At 35.6% G+C, this 18,349-nt stretch overlaps 1 protein-coding gene across 1 annotated transcript in view; it reads right to left on the reverse strand.

Moving 5' to 3' along the window:
- SNTG2 (syntrophin gamma 2) overlaps positions 1–18,349 on the reverse strand; it is a 193,879-nt gene that overhangs the window by 130,834 nt on the left and 44,696 nt on the right. The window contains exons 5-6 of the mRNA XM_052809394.1: positions 2,044–2,087; positions 1,887–1,928 (exon numbers count right to left, since the gene is read on the reverse strand). Coding sequence (XP_052665354.1) covers positions 1,887–1,928; positions 2,044–2,087 — 86 coding nt within the window. The remainder of the gene's footprint in view (positions 1–1,886; positions 1,929–2,043; positions 2,088–18,349) is intronic.

The raw sequence follows: 18,349 nt of genomic DNA on the forward strand, positions 1-18,349 counted from the left end.
ATTCTTCAATCTCAAGATTCCTCTAAACTGAACATCACCAGATTCAAAAGCTATGCAGAATCTGTGACTGCATTCCACACTGTGCTGTACAATCCTGGGCAAGGGGCCTTTTCAGTGTGTCACAGCAATCCACACACACTGGCTTTCCCATGAAAACCAAGATACAGAAATGTATGCCTTAATCAACTCCCAGCCTGAAGTTGAGATCTTTGTATGTTTTCTGTATTCTTCTCTTTCTTGATATGGGTATGGTCATTAGATACAAGTCTTCTTTATTATGATTATTTATTACCTACAGCCTTACAACCTCTGGGAGTACCAACTAGGAATTAGGATGTGTCCGATATGTGCACTCAGGCTTGAAGACAGGAAGTGCATCTTAGTCCTATGGATACCATCAAAAAGAGCCAATGTTTAAGCACATTTCTTGGCTCCTAATAAAGAAACTTCCACAAAACCTGATAAATAGCATCTTAAAACGACTTACAAAATAAGATGAAATTGGAAAACATGTAACACCACTGGTTTCTCAGTTCCTCCCATTCTTGTCCCAGCATTCATTTAGAAACACTTTAACTTTGTATGCTATTGTTACTATCTACGCTTCCGTAACACTTGAGAATTCTCAACATGAAACAGGAGCACTGTCCAGTGCACCACAGCCCACAACAATAATGTATATGATACATAAATATAAATAGGGCGCAACTGAAATTCTTACATTATTTCACCAAATAAAATAACCGAGTTCCTTTATACATTTCCCATCAGGAATCCCCATGTTCTCACACAAGTGCACATTTAGAAATAGGTAGCAAAACATTAATTAGATTTTCTGTTTTTCAGTGCATGCAGGGGTAAGACTTGCAAAAAGTTGAGTCCCTTTCAATTGCACTGAAGGCGATGGGAATCAGAGTTTTTAAATACCTGAGCAGGATCGTGACGTTCACCCCACGTATTCTAATTTTTAAGTGCTGTTTTTACAGTAGGTTAAATCAGATTCTTTATTAAACTAATTCAAGCCCTGTTCCTGCAATGCTAAGGTGGTAAGAATTTTATTACCATTTAAATGTACTACCACAGCAGGTGAACCCTTTAGGAGCACCTGCAATCCCAATGGATCAGGCACTATACCAAAGGCATAGTCCATAAAGACTATATCTGTGCACACACATATATATGTTATATATACATTATGCATACATATATATGTTATATATACATATACATTTATATGTATAAAAAACTATTCAATTTATTTGCAACCTCTGAAAGGCTAATTGTGGTGACCCAAAGGACATTTCAATACCTACAGTAGCATCATAAAAAAGATAATGTAAGTTTTTCATATTTTCACCATTCCTTCTTAAATAGTAAAGGCCTTTTAATTTTTTCTTTGCATTCTATTGAATTTTCATGGCAAGCAGCCCAGTCTACAGTTTACAGGGAAAAAAAAAGAAAGGATCATGTGATAAAACTGATACAGTTCCTATTCTGGGAAGAGCAGTTGCACTCTGCTGAACAGAACAGAGGTAACCAACCAGGATTTTGCATTTTTGCCTTGTTTTGTGCTTTGAAATATTTATTTTATCTAAGGGATGTAAAAACTATAACAATGATGGAGACTCAACTTTGGAGTAGTACATTTGTGCCACAAGTGAATATATCTTACTATGAAGAAGAGTCACAGTAAGAGTGCAGAAACTATGACAAATGCTAACAGCCAAAATTAAGCTTTTAATAATCACATATATGACAAACCTGACTATAGCACTGTGTCTTTATAGTAAAAAAGAGTAAACTCGTATGAAGCAAGGCTAGAGACAGAACAGTATGGACACAGGATATTCTGTACACTATTAAAAAATCAAAGGGGAATGACTTACCACTTCTTCATGGGTAGCACTTTCTACATTTATACCATTAACCTAAAAACAGATACGATAGGGAGAAAATGATTTGCAATGTGTAAATAAGTTAATGAAATAAACATAAAGGCAAGTATGAAACAAATGTCTGTGGAAAAAGTGAATGTTTACTGACCTGTAGTATTGCATCTCCTATAAATAACATTCCTGTTTGGTCAGCTGTGGGATTACAGAAGGAGCACATTTTAATTGAAAGTAGTACTGAAAAGTAATGCTATATTCTCTTCCAGCAATAGGTTTAGCATGCTGTTTGTAACCTTCATTTGAAAGTGATTGGGTTGTGAAAATACCAATAGCATAGCAATCAGTATTCATCCTATAAAGGTAACAGATTCCTAGCAATTTTAAACAAATTAAGAGAGTTACTTTCCACGCACAAAGAACTTATTTAATATGGAATACAAATGTCATTTCTCACTAACAAAGGATTTCATTAAATTATGTCGAAAGTGTGATTCACACTTTTCATTATTCTTCCACAAAAGGGAAATAGGAATTTCTGAAACTACTTAGCAATTCCTTTCCCCCTGAACAAATTTACAGGGACTGCTATAATTAAAGAGGTTGTGCCTAGAATTTAATACAACTCTTTAACATGAAGTTTGAGTTAGCTTTGTTCCTCAGAATAACAAAATACATTCTTCCAGTCTGTAATTTGCATGTTTCCTGCCTTACAGAGTTAATGGGAATAACGTAATGAAACTGCAAACAATTCTGCACAGACACAAACAATGACATTTTTTATGTGTACTCTTTAACTTTTACATTTTTTACTTTTTAGTCAAATTTGAGGATGTTTATCTCTTGGAATGTATTACTTAATTGAAAGAAAGGCTCTGATCCTGTAAAGACTGATATGATTAAATAAGGCAATTAGTCTTATATATGATCTTGTAGGGTCACAGCTTGAGGCTTTGAAGAATGTAATAAATGTTAACAAAGACAGTATTTTGAGAGATGGAAAAAGAGGTAAAAAAGAAAGAAAAAAACTGCATAGAGTATTCTCACCGTTTCTGCAATATAGCTGTTGCCACAACAAATGTACCTTTGGTACAAAATAGCTTTTTGTTATCTTAAATTTATCTTTCTAATAGATTTTTCATCACTCCTTTGGCAGATAAAATGTAACAGTTCGTTAGTCATACTTTTATCGGTACTTAGGAAAGATTTCACCATTTATTTTAAATTCCACGATACAGGTTGTATTGAAGGTCTTTACCCCACTTCTTATCCCGCTTTGTATTTAAAAATATGCACACAATTTGTAATAGCTGGTATAGAAAAGAGACATCTATGCACAGAAATGCAACTGAATTAAAGCAGTTCAAAAACATCACGAAGCAGTGCGAAGTAGCCTATATTGAGTACATAATTGCTAGAGGCACTGAACATTAGCTTGGGCATCTCAATACTAAACTTCTGTTCAAGATGTTAGTAATACATATACCAACAGTGAAAAACACGTGAATCGTTTTTAATTGAATGCTTATGTTAGGGCCATTGGGCTGCTTTAGGCAAGTGGGAGCATACTTGAATTGGAGACAGAAGGAAGAGGGTGTGTTTGAAATTCCAGCTGTGGTAAAGTATAAAAGGATAAAGTCAAAGGGCGCGTGCCTTGCCCACTGTGTGTGACTCAGAACTGAGTGCAGAAATTTTGAGTATGTCTGTATTAGCAAGTGATGAGGTAGAACAGAGATAGATCAGGAACCAAAGCAGTTGGTGCTGAGGCTCCTTACGCCCACGCTGTATGGGTTTCAGGGATTTTAATTTAGATCAGTTAGACTGGTCTCCCAGCCTGAATGCTCCCAGGTGATGTGAAGCTGCTAAAGGAAAGCTAGTGCACAAAACTTTGTTTTGTGGGCCCCTAAGCAGCCCATCCTAAGGCACACCAGTGTCACACAGTGATGCACTCCTGCTGCCAGTAATAGCTACAACATGCCACAATACACAAAAGCAGACCTTGCTTACAAGTAATACAATGGTCCCTGCAACTTGAATCAATGCAAAGCCTGGACATCAACTGAATGAGGTGTAACACAGGGAGAGGGGATTGTCAACCTGCTTCAGGAGGACACCTCTAATAAGCCAATCCTGGGATATTACTTTGTCTGTGTGAGGGTCGCAGTAGGACTCACACGCCAACTCACTGCAGCGAGGCAGATGTGTTTGTTTATACTTCAACAAGTACCAGTCAGTTGATCTGCAGGCCACAGATGTGATGAGGATGGCACACGTGGGCAGCAGGCAGTGTTGTTTTCCTGAGGCCCTGACTTGTTGGCTCTTCTGGTAGGCCAAGGCAACTGTCGCCATTGGGAAGATCAGCTGGAAATGCAATATTGAAAAAGAAGCACAATAAAAGAAAGAGGGGTGGGGATGTGAGAGATGAGTTTGGAAAGAATTTCCGTAAGAGGTGAAAGCAGAAAAATGTAGGGCTGGTAAGAAAGGAAAGCATACTGAGCCAGAAAATGTTTGGGTGAAAGATGAGATCCTGATGGAAGAGTGCGTCCTGAAGATTTGCAGGCAGGTAGGTATCACCATCGTCCTGGTTGTTCAGCTATCCATGATCTGCTGCATAATGACACAACAGCACAGTTGCGTAATCCTGTCTAAGTCTTCCGAGAAAACTGCTTAGTTCCAACAAAAGTTGTAATAAAATATGTAGACTAGTGTCCATGCAAAATAGGAGAGGTAAAATTCCAGACACAGGTAAAACTCTTGAGACAGAGATAGGCCTAGTTAACAGCTCAAAGTTTGAAGAGGAAAAGCACTGACATGAAAAGGTATAAAATCTCAAGGAAGAAAACCAGGTAGCTGGAGGATGGTAACTCAGCAGCACTGAAGACAAATCCCTTCCAGGGAGCAATGGAGCCTGAACTTCTCCCACGTGACTGTTGACTGCCAGGTCAGCAAAGACTCATTGGTCATTCCACAGGGGTGATGAGTACTGCCATATCCCGAGCTACCTACTGTGTGTGTTAGCCAATAAATTTTATAGTTTAAGAGCACAAAGCCATTATATCCTGCTTGCAGAGTCTCTACACACAATCAAAGCTGTCCAGATAAGTATAATGAGGGAAGGAGCATTATGTGGTCAATACCAAATGCTCTATGAACCGAAACAAAGCACAGAAAACGGGGGCAATGAGGGCATTAGCTCCAAAAGTGCATTATGCTGCAAAGTAACCCAATAATGTAGACACCATGACTGCTGCCATCATGGCCAGTGATGGTATACTGGCAAACTATGCTTGCAAGTCTGTGATGAAACACTTTGGTTTTAGCCAATTGTCTATAATTTAAAATCAATGATTTCTAACAAAAATATTTTTCACAAATCAAATTGTAGAGGACATGTTACTATGATGCAGAAGTTACCATATATTTTACAAGTATATTAGAAATAAAGTGACTGGAAAAACTGCTTGGAAAGAAACAAAAAGGCATCTTGTATCTCTAAGGCATATTTTAAATCTGAAGACAAGACATCTTCTGTCGTAGACATTATTAAGTCATATATTCTCGACATGACGAAAACGTTAAGTAAAATGTTCCATGCTATGTGGAACTTTTTCTCCCACTGGTAACACCCTCATATACAAAGGTGTCCATGAAAGGCTGCTCTGCAATTATCAGTCACTATGTGTAAAATGAACCAGCATTAAAAACAAACACTTGAGAAAGAGCTTTGGGATACCAAGAAGCATATAACCTAATTCAGAGAAACAGTACGTATAACTTTTTTAGAATCCAGTATAACTCTTGAAGCTTTACTTGAAGTAATATTTAGTAGCAGTGAATTGAACATGGCCAAAAACAAGACTTGGAAAAGAAAATAAGCACAAAGTAGTGATAAGCAGAAATGTACCAGGCTGTAAAAGAAAATGAAGTGTGTGCTACAACAATTAGTGCTACATCACCTTTATTCTACATCTTAATTATCTTTAAAAAGGTTTAGTATTGATTAAATGCTGTACATTGATTAAATTCACAAGTGATACTGAAGTAGGAGGAAAGCATCAGGGAAATCCAAAGGGGCTTATGTTGAAGAAATAATATGAAAATAACCATTAAAAAAAAAAAATCTTATTTTTGAGAATATTAGACTTGAAAAACTTTTGCAAAAGCAAATGACCTATCACTCTAGTAATTAAAAAAAAAAAATTCAGAGCTATGAATTATTAAAAATTATTTTGCACTCAGTAAGAAGGGAGAAGAACCAGTAATTCTTTCTAGCTTTGCCTTGTTTCTTTTTTCTACACATTAGGGCTGAAAAAGGGCTGTGTTAAATTTTCCAAAATTTGCAGGTTTGTGAAATGGTAAATTTACTGAACAGATTCTCAGGAAATTCTGACTTACCACATTAATTGATGCACAACCCTATGCAGATTTGAGTCTGTAAATAAATTGATGTCCTTATATTTTTCAAGATTGATCACGATACATATTTTCCCTCAATTTTTGTTGAATTCCTCAATCACACAAGAAACATACCAGGTACTATGTCCTCTGTCATTATTAGTGATGCACAAAACCACGCTGCTTAAAGCACACAGTGAGCTGCACTGACTTCAGGGACCTCTCAATTCATAAGCTTAACTTTAAATATATGCATAAGTATTTCACTGCATAAAGACAATCTGAAGGAATAGTTAAGAAACTAGATGAAATAAAAAGAAAAGCCTGGAGAAATTGGTTTATAGGATACAAGAGACTTCTCAAAGTTAACAACAAAGTTATCTGCAAAGTTAACACAAGATAAAACTGGTTTGGCCTGGGAAGTCAGAACTGTTTTCTCTTCAGCTTGGACTGTATGAAGAACAACATAACTGTAAGAGTGCGTGGGCACCATAAGTGTCACCAGGAAAGACTCTACCATTCATCCAAGCATTTGAGCAAGAACTGATCAATCTGGACATAGTTGTCCTTACAGTTTGGCATATGGCAACACATGCAGGCAATTGATACCAAGAATTGTCTAGGACAATGTACATGCTAGGAACTGTAAATTTCTTCCAATTTTGTTCCATAAAAGAAGTACTAACAAACGCAGTCTTTTTCTGTTCTATCCACTGCAACAGGTAGGGTCCTGTGGACAAGGTAAGGCTGTGTTTCTCTTGTAACGCTGGAATGGTAGGTAAAGTCATGAGCAGGGATCCTAGCTGGAAAGCTGATGTGTGCAAGAGGTGGGGATAGAGAGCAAATGGGTACATTGGTCAAAAGACAATTACTTTTGCTGCTGCTCTTAGAATAGCCAATATGAAAAAATTTGGGAAACCACTATTTATAGCAAGAAGTTGGCTCTCCTATGTTCAAAAGTGAAATTTTTTTTTTTTTCCATATAAAAAATGTGTAGTTATTAGGATGGGAAAATCAGGGGGAGCATACCAAAAAAATTAAATCCTTTAAAGAAATGAACACAATTAATTAAATGTCATTTCTTGCCGCTCTGTGGTGATAGTAAAGCTGAGAGCAAAAATCTGGACTTTGTATTTTAATTAGGAATTGCCTAATTTCACTTTCTGCTTCCCTTCTCTTCCCCACTGGCATATAAATCAAAATAGTTTTATAGCTCTTATTTATTTTTTTACTTCCCCAAGATTACTGCAATACTATGAAGCTACACAGACAGAAGCTAAATGTAGAGAGGCAAGTAGAGGACAAACAAGTGTATCTATAAAATCAAGAGACATTACGTGACATAATATTGCCAAGAAAAAGAGGAAAAAACTGTATCTAAACACTGTAAGTTCTGATCTTACACCACTATAAAATCAAACTGGGTATTAAACCTTTTACCATATCATGATATGTAGCTGCATCAGATTCCAAAAAACTATACAGGATTCGGTTGGCTGAATACTTGGATAAGAAACCCATAAAATAACTGCTGCTGCAAAAAGTGATGTTTTCCGAGTCAGTAAGTTTTGCTCAAGACATGAATTCATTGTTAAACTAATGCCTTACCACAAATGTAAGCAAAAGTATACTTCCAGAGGACACTATGCTATTTGAAGACGCAACTGGAAAAAGTTATGCAGAATTTGAGATGATTTATCACTTTTTTATGGTGATAGAAATGTTTGTGTCAATAGTTCAGCCAAATTCCATGCTAGCTTGTGACATTAATCTCTGGCTTTATTTCACTGAAAATACCACTCTTGTGTTTTTCATAATTTCTTAGAAACTATTGTTAAATAAATTGATATTATTTACCGGAAAAGAAACAGCTTTTGCTTTGAGGAAGAGAAAGGCACTTAACTCCTAACAACTGCACATGTTCCTGGAAAAGACCAATTTACAAAGTGTACTGTAGACTCCCTCGTATTTGGGGTATACATGAGTACCACTACTACTATCAAAAGGACATTGAGAAGGATCTAGGGGTCCTGGTGGACAACTTGCTGGCCATCAGTCAACAATGTGCTCTCATAAACAGCATCCTGGTCTGCATAAGGAGGAGTGTTGTCAGTAGGTGGAGTGAGGTGATCCTTCCCCTCTACTCAGCACTGGTGAGGCCCGCCTGCAGTGCTGAGTCCAGTTCAAGAACCAGTACAAGAAAGATGTGGTCTTACTGGAGCAAGTCCAGTGAAGAGCCACAGAGAAGAAGGATCTGGAGCACCTTTCATGTGGGGAGAGGCTGAGAGAGCTGGGACTGGTTTTTTACTACACTTTTTTACTGTGAGGGTGACCAAGCACTGGCACAGGTTGCCCAGAGAGGTTGTGGAGTCTCCACCCTTGGAGATATTCAAAAGCCATCTGGACATGGTCCTGGACAACTGGCTTAGTGGCCCTGCTTGAGCACGGGGGTTGGGCCAGATGACCTCCAGAGGTCTCTCCCAACCTCAACCATCCTGTGATTTGCAAAGGTGCATACAGGAATATATTTAATTTGCTTATATATTTTAGCACATTTGTTCAAAATACCACTAAGTTGAAATAACAGTAACCTATTAAGGAAGTATTTGTTGTAAACAAAGATATTCTGAATGAAAACAGGATTTAGATTTACAGTTTAATTCTCAGATATTGACTTGTCTCATGAGAATTATCCTTCATATTCTATGCAACCCATCTCAGTTTCTGGATCTTCTTCCTAAGAGAAACCTGGGCTTTGATTTTCTAATTCCCATTGCTATGAGAGCAACAATGATACGGGAACTGAATTCATAGAAAAGGATAAACATCATAAGGAGCAAAGAATCACAGACTGGGAGTAGATAGATTTTCTTAGAAGTTTTAAGTAGAACTTGCCAGGGAAATTAAGAAGAATAATTACACATGGATAGCAGAATCCCATCTGGAAAAAGGTAACCAAGTCAGATTCCACTGCAAAAAACCCCTGAAGTGATGGACACTTCTAACCATATATACACTTCCTATTTTTAGTGTCATATCTCGTATTGTGTTGTAACAAAACATGATTTTCTCTGTTCCATTATTGTTGTCATTTTTCTTATCTTCCACTTTATCTCTCTGTACCTGTTTATCTTTGTGATTTCCCATCTCTCTCTCTCCATTAATTTTCAGTGTGAGTGTCCCTTATGGGCAGTTCTCTCACCCCATTCTTCGCTCTATTCTCGAATGATCAGCAAGTATATTATTATTTCTGGAATTATGACCATCTTATGAGATTTTTTTTAAACAGAATTAGCTTAACCTGGAGATTTTAAAGTCAGTAATAAAGTACACTGAAAACACAGGACATGAATTGCTAAAACTTTTAATTTTTTTTTTTTTCAAATTAAATGTTTTAACTCTAAAGAAATCAGAAACTATTGAACACGAAAAATGTTACAGAGCTGAATCTGTTTTGAGGATAGGTGTTTGATACTGGCTTTCCTCCTTCACCTTCTTCTTTTAGATGACCTCAGCAAAAAATAGGTTTTCAGAACATACTGCTCACTAGAATCTTCTGCTGATAAAACCATTTTTCTGTCAATGGCTAGCATTGAATCCAACTTGAAAGGAAAACTACTGTAACAACAAAATTCTAATATTTTTCACTGCAAACTATTAATGGGCTAAACTTAGCTTTAGTACAAACAAATATAGCTTTATATTTTATATACGCCAAAAAGTAAAATGAGGAAGATGTATAAGGGCAATTAGCAATCCCAAGAGCATACCAATGGGCATTAAGGAACCTTAACCTTAAACAAAAAATCCTTTTATTCCCTGCCATGAAGGCAGATGATATTACAACAGTCTTCTGAGGCCAATTCCAAAATACCATTTTGTTATATTGCCTAATAATTCAGAGATCCTATGTTACAGACAAAATTTGCCATTTTTTTTTCTGACCTGGTGGGGACAATGGCTGTATATATACCAAAACTGAGAAGACTAGAATCCGGAAAAGTCGTAGGCCTGACACTATTTTTAATTAAATGTGCTTTGAAAGACAGTATGGAAAAAAGTTTTAAAGTTCAGTTTTATTTCTACCCATCTAACTCTTAGCAGTAACTAAAGCAAAATTTATTAGAAGTCTTTTGGACGGTTTTCTGATTGCAAACAGGTTTGTAACGTGAGCTGCAGTGCCAGTTTATCACATGATCTGTAAAAAGTACCAGCATACACTGTGATTAAACAGACTTTAGACCTGCTTTAGGAAACAAGAGGAGAAAAATTCAGATGGCCTGAGTTTCCTGCAGAAGTCCAGGTATTTGTATGTCTCAATGCAAGATCCTTAAGCCAAAGCAAATGGCAATGTGATTCTTGTAGGCATTTCCAAACAAGTAACATTAGAGTATGAACTCAGTGAAGAAAACCTAGACACAACAGGTTAGTTCTTTAATTAAGGAAAGAGGCTTAATATAGCTCAGATTAGCTTGTAGACGTTGCAACAGAGAGACCCCACAGGAATGGTTATCATCATAAATTCTTACCAGAGAAAAATACTTCCAGTTTTACATGCATTTAGTAAATCAATTCTTCATCATTTGGTTCTGCCTTTATAGAAAAGTCTCAATTCGCAAAGTAAGGAAACAGAATTGGAACATTAATAGTGTAAGGACTTTAAAATTTTGCGTTTTTAAGAAAAGTCGTGACAACTAAGAAGTGACTATAAGAAAAGCAAAGCAGTTTTTTTTTAAATGTATCTACAGAAAATTTGAAAGTGCTACATTACTACTGTCATTTATTACTTGGGATACTTCCCTAACCACAGCTAATAAATCCCTTGAGTTTGAAAATAAAAGTAAAAATACTCATGCAACTTACGTGGACAGAATTCATAAATATGTAGGAATAATTGAGAAACAAAAGCAATAGTTGTAACTATGAATAAGTTATATTTTGTTTAAAAAAAAAAAAGTTCTACTAGCCAAGCATAGCTAACACTCCATTAAGAGTCAGAGAAAAGCTATTTAAAATTGCAAAAAATGTGGTATTTCTAGGAACATGGTTAGTAGTGTTAGAAGCTGTAGGTTCTCTATGTGTATAATTAATCTAAACCTGATAATATTTTCAGAATTATTACAATATTTTTCAGGTAAAAATAGTTGTGTGCATTTTAAAAGTAATTAATCACTAGGTGAATAAATTGACAAAGAAATGTAGTACAATGTAAAGGAAGATTAATCTGATCACACAATTGCAATATTCTAAGGCATAAGGTTAGCTCTAATAGACATCTGGTTAATATCAGAAGTAAAAGGCTTTCTGAGCTGAATAACATAATATAAAGTTAGACAAGTTATGAATAGGTAACATTATATAAGGAAATAAATTATAATCTGGCATCTTCAATCTTTTCTTCCAAAATATGTAACTAGGTTTCCATTAAATTCTATTATAGTATGCCAACAAGTTTTAAATGCTGTAGAGGTGATATGTAGAAAACAAACTTAGAGGCTAAGGAGGAATGCCAAAAGTAGCAGAAATACATGCTTTAAATGAGTTACAAGAAAAGAAGAGATGCAGTTACTAAAATAACCCACTAAGTCTTTCGTTTAGAAACCAGCAAGGGGAAGAACAGTGAAAAGACCAAAACCAGAACTTTTCTGAAATTGCTAAAGGATATTTCTCATATTATTCCACGTGACTATCTCCAAGCAGAAGGGTTGTTACATTTGCTCTTTCCATCAGATATTCTGTATGATTCCCGATTGCTTCAGCCCCAAAATAATCTGAATGAGTTTTACTCTCATTTTAAATAGTATCTTTCAGTGCAATGGGAATCTTTGTTACAGTTAAAAGATGTTTTCTGTCTAGCCGCTTGCTTCTCCAGTTTCTGTGCCAAAGCACTGTGGTAAAAGCAAGCTCCAAATGCAAAGTCCAAAACACCGTCCATCCTCAGAGGGACTTCAGGCAGTTCTCTCCTGAACATATTATCTGAATGAAAACATACTATATAGTTCTCTGATTTCTCTGCACGGAATAATTATCATTAACCTTTTTATTCAACCTGGACTGTAGTGGTAACAAATTCAAATAGTAACTTCAAGTGCTATTTCATTAGATTTCTGCAGTTCATAAGGGAACTACATTGTCAATCAGAGGTAGGTGAATGGAAGAAAGAAGAGAAACTGTACAGGTCAGTGCCATCCTAAGGCCACAGTTTATTCACTCAACTGCTGCCTGGAACAGATGATAACTAACACAATATAATGTATTTTTCATACCTTTCTCTATTTAGTTTAGAGTACAAGAATAATAAATATAATATTATAGGTCCACTGAAATTACAAATAATGTTTTCCAGATTTTGTATCTACCTTCTTGTTTCATAACCTGCAAAACGCACCTTCCAAAAAGAGTACTCATCATAAAACCCTATAGGACTGAAATGCAATTTCCACAAACATTTTATATTTTAACATAGCTATTAAGCAAAACTAATTATCTTTTATTGAAAATTGATCTTCTTCACACGCATGAAGAAGAATTTAATCATTAATATACTCTTTGAATACTATTTCGTTATTTTGTTGTACACTTAACAGGAAAGCATTATTCAGTATCAGGAACCTAATGCACACATTTTTAGACACACACACATATATATGTATGCATATATAAAGCCTCATTTTGGGAAAGTACATAAGCAACTGCCTAAATCTAGAGCTGGACAGCTAATTTCCTGTTTCTCTTTTTTAGCCAAACCAAAGGAATGAAAACAAATTTCAAATTGACCAAAAATGGGAATGCTTTGGTTTTCTCTGTAAAAATGAGTTCTGGATTCATCAAACTCTTAGATCCTATTAAAAAAAATTAACACAAATTCTACAACAAAACAAAATTTCTAAGTGAAACTTACAAATATTTCATCCCAAATTTTCTTCTGTCCACGAATTATTTATGAATAATTTTAATGTATAAAAATATGCATTGTAACAACGAAGACATGACCATCTTAAAAACATTTACTAGATCTGATTTTAAATATATGCCTGTTCAGTTAAATAAACACTTAAAAATTAACTCTTTGCATCCTTCTACCCAAAGAATTCTTTGGGGTCAATAATTTAAGGCTCTTGCTTCAGCATTTAACCCTCAAAACAAATCCCCCTAATTGTTCTAGAACCTCAACTGAAGAATTCATCTACCTATATGCTTCTCACTAAACATACAATGACTGCTATTTGTATCATTGGACCTTAGTAAGTTCTTAACTATTAGGTTGTATAAAAATACTTTCCTCAATTGGGGATCAAAGTAACTTCCTTTTACTTGTTAACTGATCTTTAACAGTTCATTAAGGTGTCCTTTCTATTAAGAGGACCTGCCTAGTCTCGACAAGGTAACAATAAAGAAAGAAATCCAAAATGCTGAGAATGTTCTTCTCTGCCTTCTGAAAATAAATTTAGTGCTGGAGGTATAAGTCAAGGAGAGAGAACAGTGAGTAGATGCTATCTTCAGGTATCATTAGCTTTCCAGTAATAAAGAAAAATAACACTGGCAAAGATAATTAAAAATTAGTGATAGAAAATAGGAATAAGCCTAAAAAATATTGAAGAAATTTGTAAGTGATATTAGGAAACAATATACAAATATTAAACACCATCCGGCTTGAAATGTCTTATGTTCAAAGGAGGCCTGCCTGTTCAAAGATGGCCTTGTTTTCAGTCTTCACCTTCATTAGCATAAGGCATAATGAAAACCTTTGATCTATTCTGACTTCCTTATAAACACAAATACCTCCATTTGGGTTTAACTCATCCTTAATCTTGACCTTGCTGGCTCAGTGGAATGAATCATCAAGGCTGGTGAAGCAAAGGTGAGTACAGCTGTAGGGATGAAGAACATCAGCTACAAACACAACCATGCTGTGCAGCTGAACTGTAATCTCGCATCATGCCTACCAACTTGTTCAGACTAGGCTTGGTTACCCTAGTTGTACCAGCCTTGTGGTTGACCACAGTCAACACAGTAAAAAATACCTATGGGGGAAGTATCACATATGCTTCCATACTAAACCATTTTTGCTTGGCATAGTAGAAGTGTAAGTGAAACTGTTAAAAGCCCTCATCAAACTGACACCATGTCCTCCAAACAGATGGTCCTCAATGCAGGCAGCCAGGATGTGATATTTGGGCACAGTCTGTGTTTGCAGAGCATATGGTTTTAAGCCAAGAATGTTTTAGTGGTTGAATGTTCATTCCAATCCTGCCAAGGTATACAGCATCCCCAGTCAGAAATGGACTAAACACATAATAGAATATATTTCAATACAGCAAAACGTGAGTTATAAGTCATCTTTTATCACAGAAGGTGGGAAAATGCTTTCAAATTAAGGTTTTAACGAATTTTGGCTCTCAAGAGAGGACCTTTTTTGAAACTGGCAAAATGCAAACTATCCTTATTCCACTGGGTTTTATGTAGTTTTATTTAACTATTTTCATCACGCCCCAGTCAGCTGAACCCACTGTTCTGTTTCATTGTTGCTGCTTGTCTGACTCCACATGCTGTACCAGATATGAGCAGAGCTCACAGCAGTAGCTAGATTATTGCAGCAGGTCTCACGAAAATGGAAAGTTGCGTCAAGGTGACAAAATGTGATTGCTAAACTTGATAATTCTGCAACACAAACCAGAAATTTGATTGCTTGATGTTTATACAATTAGAATTTCCAATACTATGTGCAGTAAGTCACTTGTATGTACGATGAGGTTAGATTTCAAAGTCCAGTAGTTTTTACAGTCTCCACCCTTTAGATTTCACAAGTTCATAAAGACTCTTTAGTAATTAAAAATGGGCATAACAGAAAGAAAGATGTAAACACATGACAGCTCATACACTTTACCCATATATTGTGTCTAAGAATTCTTTAAAGTATACTTAACGAACCTGACAAAATTTCTTACTGATTCACTGTACAAGTAAGCCTAACTGATCTGATTCCTTTCAAAGTTCAGGATATTCAGTTACACATCTCTGAGAACAGGAGTCTACATCTATTCGACTGTGAAGCTACTGCAGTCTTTACCATAAATAAATTGTTAATACTAATTATAATACATATATAAAAATAATACACACCTAGAAGCTATTAGCCAATCACCATTGATCACACAATGATAGAGTACAATGTACTCTATCTTAAACCAGTTTCAAAAGGAAAATACAGGAAAAGCAATACTGTATTAAATTACATTAAAAAAACCTAGAGAAAGCATGAATCAGTCTTAGAAAATCTTACTGAGAAGCTTCAACATCAATAGTATCTTTTCATAATCTGGGAGATTATTAGTAATGTTGCTAATATGCTGGGTCAACTGGATGATTTGATACATGGGTAGAAGAAAAAAATCCTTGCTTTGGAAGTGAAATAATTACCTACGGGATTAAAATTACTCTGTAGCTAATTATATCACTTTGCTTTTGAATTTATAAATGTGTTTGCATTTATTTGTTCTCATTCTGTCTGACACAGGACTTTTGTCCCTCTGACATTAACTCTAGCAAAAGCTTTGGTGATATGAAAAAAATGTAACCTTTGTTAGAATGGAAGACAGAATCCAAAGAAAAATATAAAAGGCCTAGATGCCGGGATAAGTCACTGGCATTAGCAGAACTTGCTCTTACTTAAGACTGTTGAGGAGGGCATATGCTCAGGACGAACTCAGGACATTCTTCAGTGCGATTTGTAATACACTGGACATTAGTCTCCAGCACTGAATGATCACTTAATCTTGTCTTTCAGAAATGTAAAGCTATGCTCTTGAATTGAGTTTCTGTGTATGTTTCAGTGAACTTGTTCAGGAAAGTCTTATTAAATCGAGTGATCTAGGATAACTTAATCTGAAAGTTATAAACACAGCGATCACAGCTGAGAGATCTCTAAGCCAGTCAAAACTGTAAGAATAGTATTTATTACCACTGTTGCTACAGGAGTGCTTGTGTTAATAATGAAATCAAATCCAATTGACATGTTCACCCTATCTCAACAACTGAAGTGCAAATGCCTTCAGCTGATGCTTAGGTCAATACCAACAAAGTCACTTCTATATTTGAAAAATTCAAAGACTACAAAGATAGCTGACTAATTATATTATTTAGGATAGCACCAAGGTTGTACAGATGTAAAAAAGAAGCAACTGCTTTATTCTATCATACTTCTAGCTTTGGAACTATAAAATAGTACCGTATCCAAACAAAGTAAGGTTGGAAATACGATTTGGCAGTGTTGTCATATAATGGGTATTAAATTGCACAAGAAATATCACAAGTTATCAGGCATTTTAGGAAATCAGTAATTTAGTCTGTAAGGAGAATTTTACTCATGTAAATTCGGATATTTTACTCAAGGACCCAAAATAGTAAAATCCCTCATAGTAAAATTCCTGATAAGAAATCCCTTTTTTATCAGGTAACTGATGTATTTTCAAATATTACTGCATGATACAGCCTTTTTTTTTTTTAATTCAATATATTTGCTTGAATCAGCAACTAATCTCATTGCTTAACTCCAAGCGACCTTTGAAGCTAGCCTATCAGTTTCACTGTTATTAGTACCTTGTATAATGAAAGTCCACTGGTGATTTATTCACATTATGAACTTACAAATGTTCAGTCCAAAATTTAGTTTGAGATAAATCTGTATGAGTCTCATCTCTCCCTCACGCTTAACATTTCCTCTCATTATATACAACACAAATATTTTTCTAGATCTCTTTTATACATAAATATATGTATATTTAAGTATGCATATGTGTGCATTCATATACATATATATACACACATATGGGGAGAAAGAATGCACATATTTTTAGAACACTGTTGTTATTTCCCTTAAATAATATTACCGATTGTTTCCTCTAACATTAAAGCACTGATTCTACACAGACTACTTTCTTCATACCTTGCCAGGTGTGTCAGTGTCTTCATGCCATTAATTGACTCAGCCAGGAACATTGCATATGGGCTTACTGTGATACAGCATTGCCTCTGGTTATAACTGCTACTCACTTTGAAGCTTCCTTGGACAAAACGTTACAAGATCTTAAAACAAGTATCTTCTGAAGAGAGATTTTCAAATTTGAGATAAACAGCTGACCCCATAAAATTGTTGTTGCACTTGTTACTCTGCAAATAATACAGTTCATGAAAAACTACCCACAGTGTACAAAACTCTGCATATAAGTATTTTACATACAAACTCACTACTAATCTTGATTGAAAGTCCTATGTCCTAAGAGGGCAGGAGATAGCTTTTCTTGTTGGCAATTAATTTCCTGAATTACTTTCCTTAGACCTGAATGCTTATATTAATTGTATTATTATTATGTATTTATTTTCTTGGTATGGTTTATTATGCTGTGTATTCAAGGAGCCTATTGTTGTTCCATATACAATAACACAATTGACATAAAAACACCTTCTCTTCCTCACTGCAGAAATAATATCATAAATATCATACTGAAATATATATAAGTACTGTAGATAGGAAACTTGAAACAGTCTTTCCGACAGGATACTGGCATGCCCAATCCATTCAATATTCACTAGGTATCAGCTGAAAACGGGTTACCAAGTTTCAGTATTACATTTCAGGCCAAATAAGGACCCCCTGAAGAAAATGCAGAGGAGAAAAACAAGCACAGTCTGCTATCTAGTAAAGCATGAGGCTGAACATGGTGCCAAGCAAATGTGCTTAATCTCCACTGCAGCAAAGCAGGAAGAGACACTGATGAGTTCAAAAGATCGTGTCAGTGGCTCTCAGTCCTTTAAGGAGTAGGACTTGCACCAAGGGTCACAGTGCAGTGCTCTGTCTTTTCTTGCAGGAAAGGTTACATGAAATGGGTAGATTTATTCCAGAGAAGAGAGGAAACACATAGAAGCTTATCATAGAAACACGACAAATCTTCAAATATGTAAAAGAATGCCTCAGCAAAGAAAAGAACAAACTACTCCCCATGTCCTTGTCCACCAGAGAAGAAAATATGACTTTGTTTTTGATCAGCTAAGACCCTTAGTTCACA

The sequence above is a fragment of the Harpia harpyja genome, chromosome 15, assembly GCF_026419915.1.
Source record: "Harpia harpyja isolate bHarHar1 chromosome 15, bHarHar1 primary haplotype, whole genome shotgun sequence".
NCBI lineage: Eukaryota > Metazoa > Chordata > Aves > Accipitriformes > Accipitridae > Harpia > Harpia harpyja.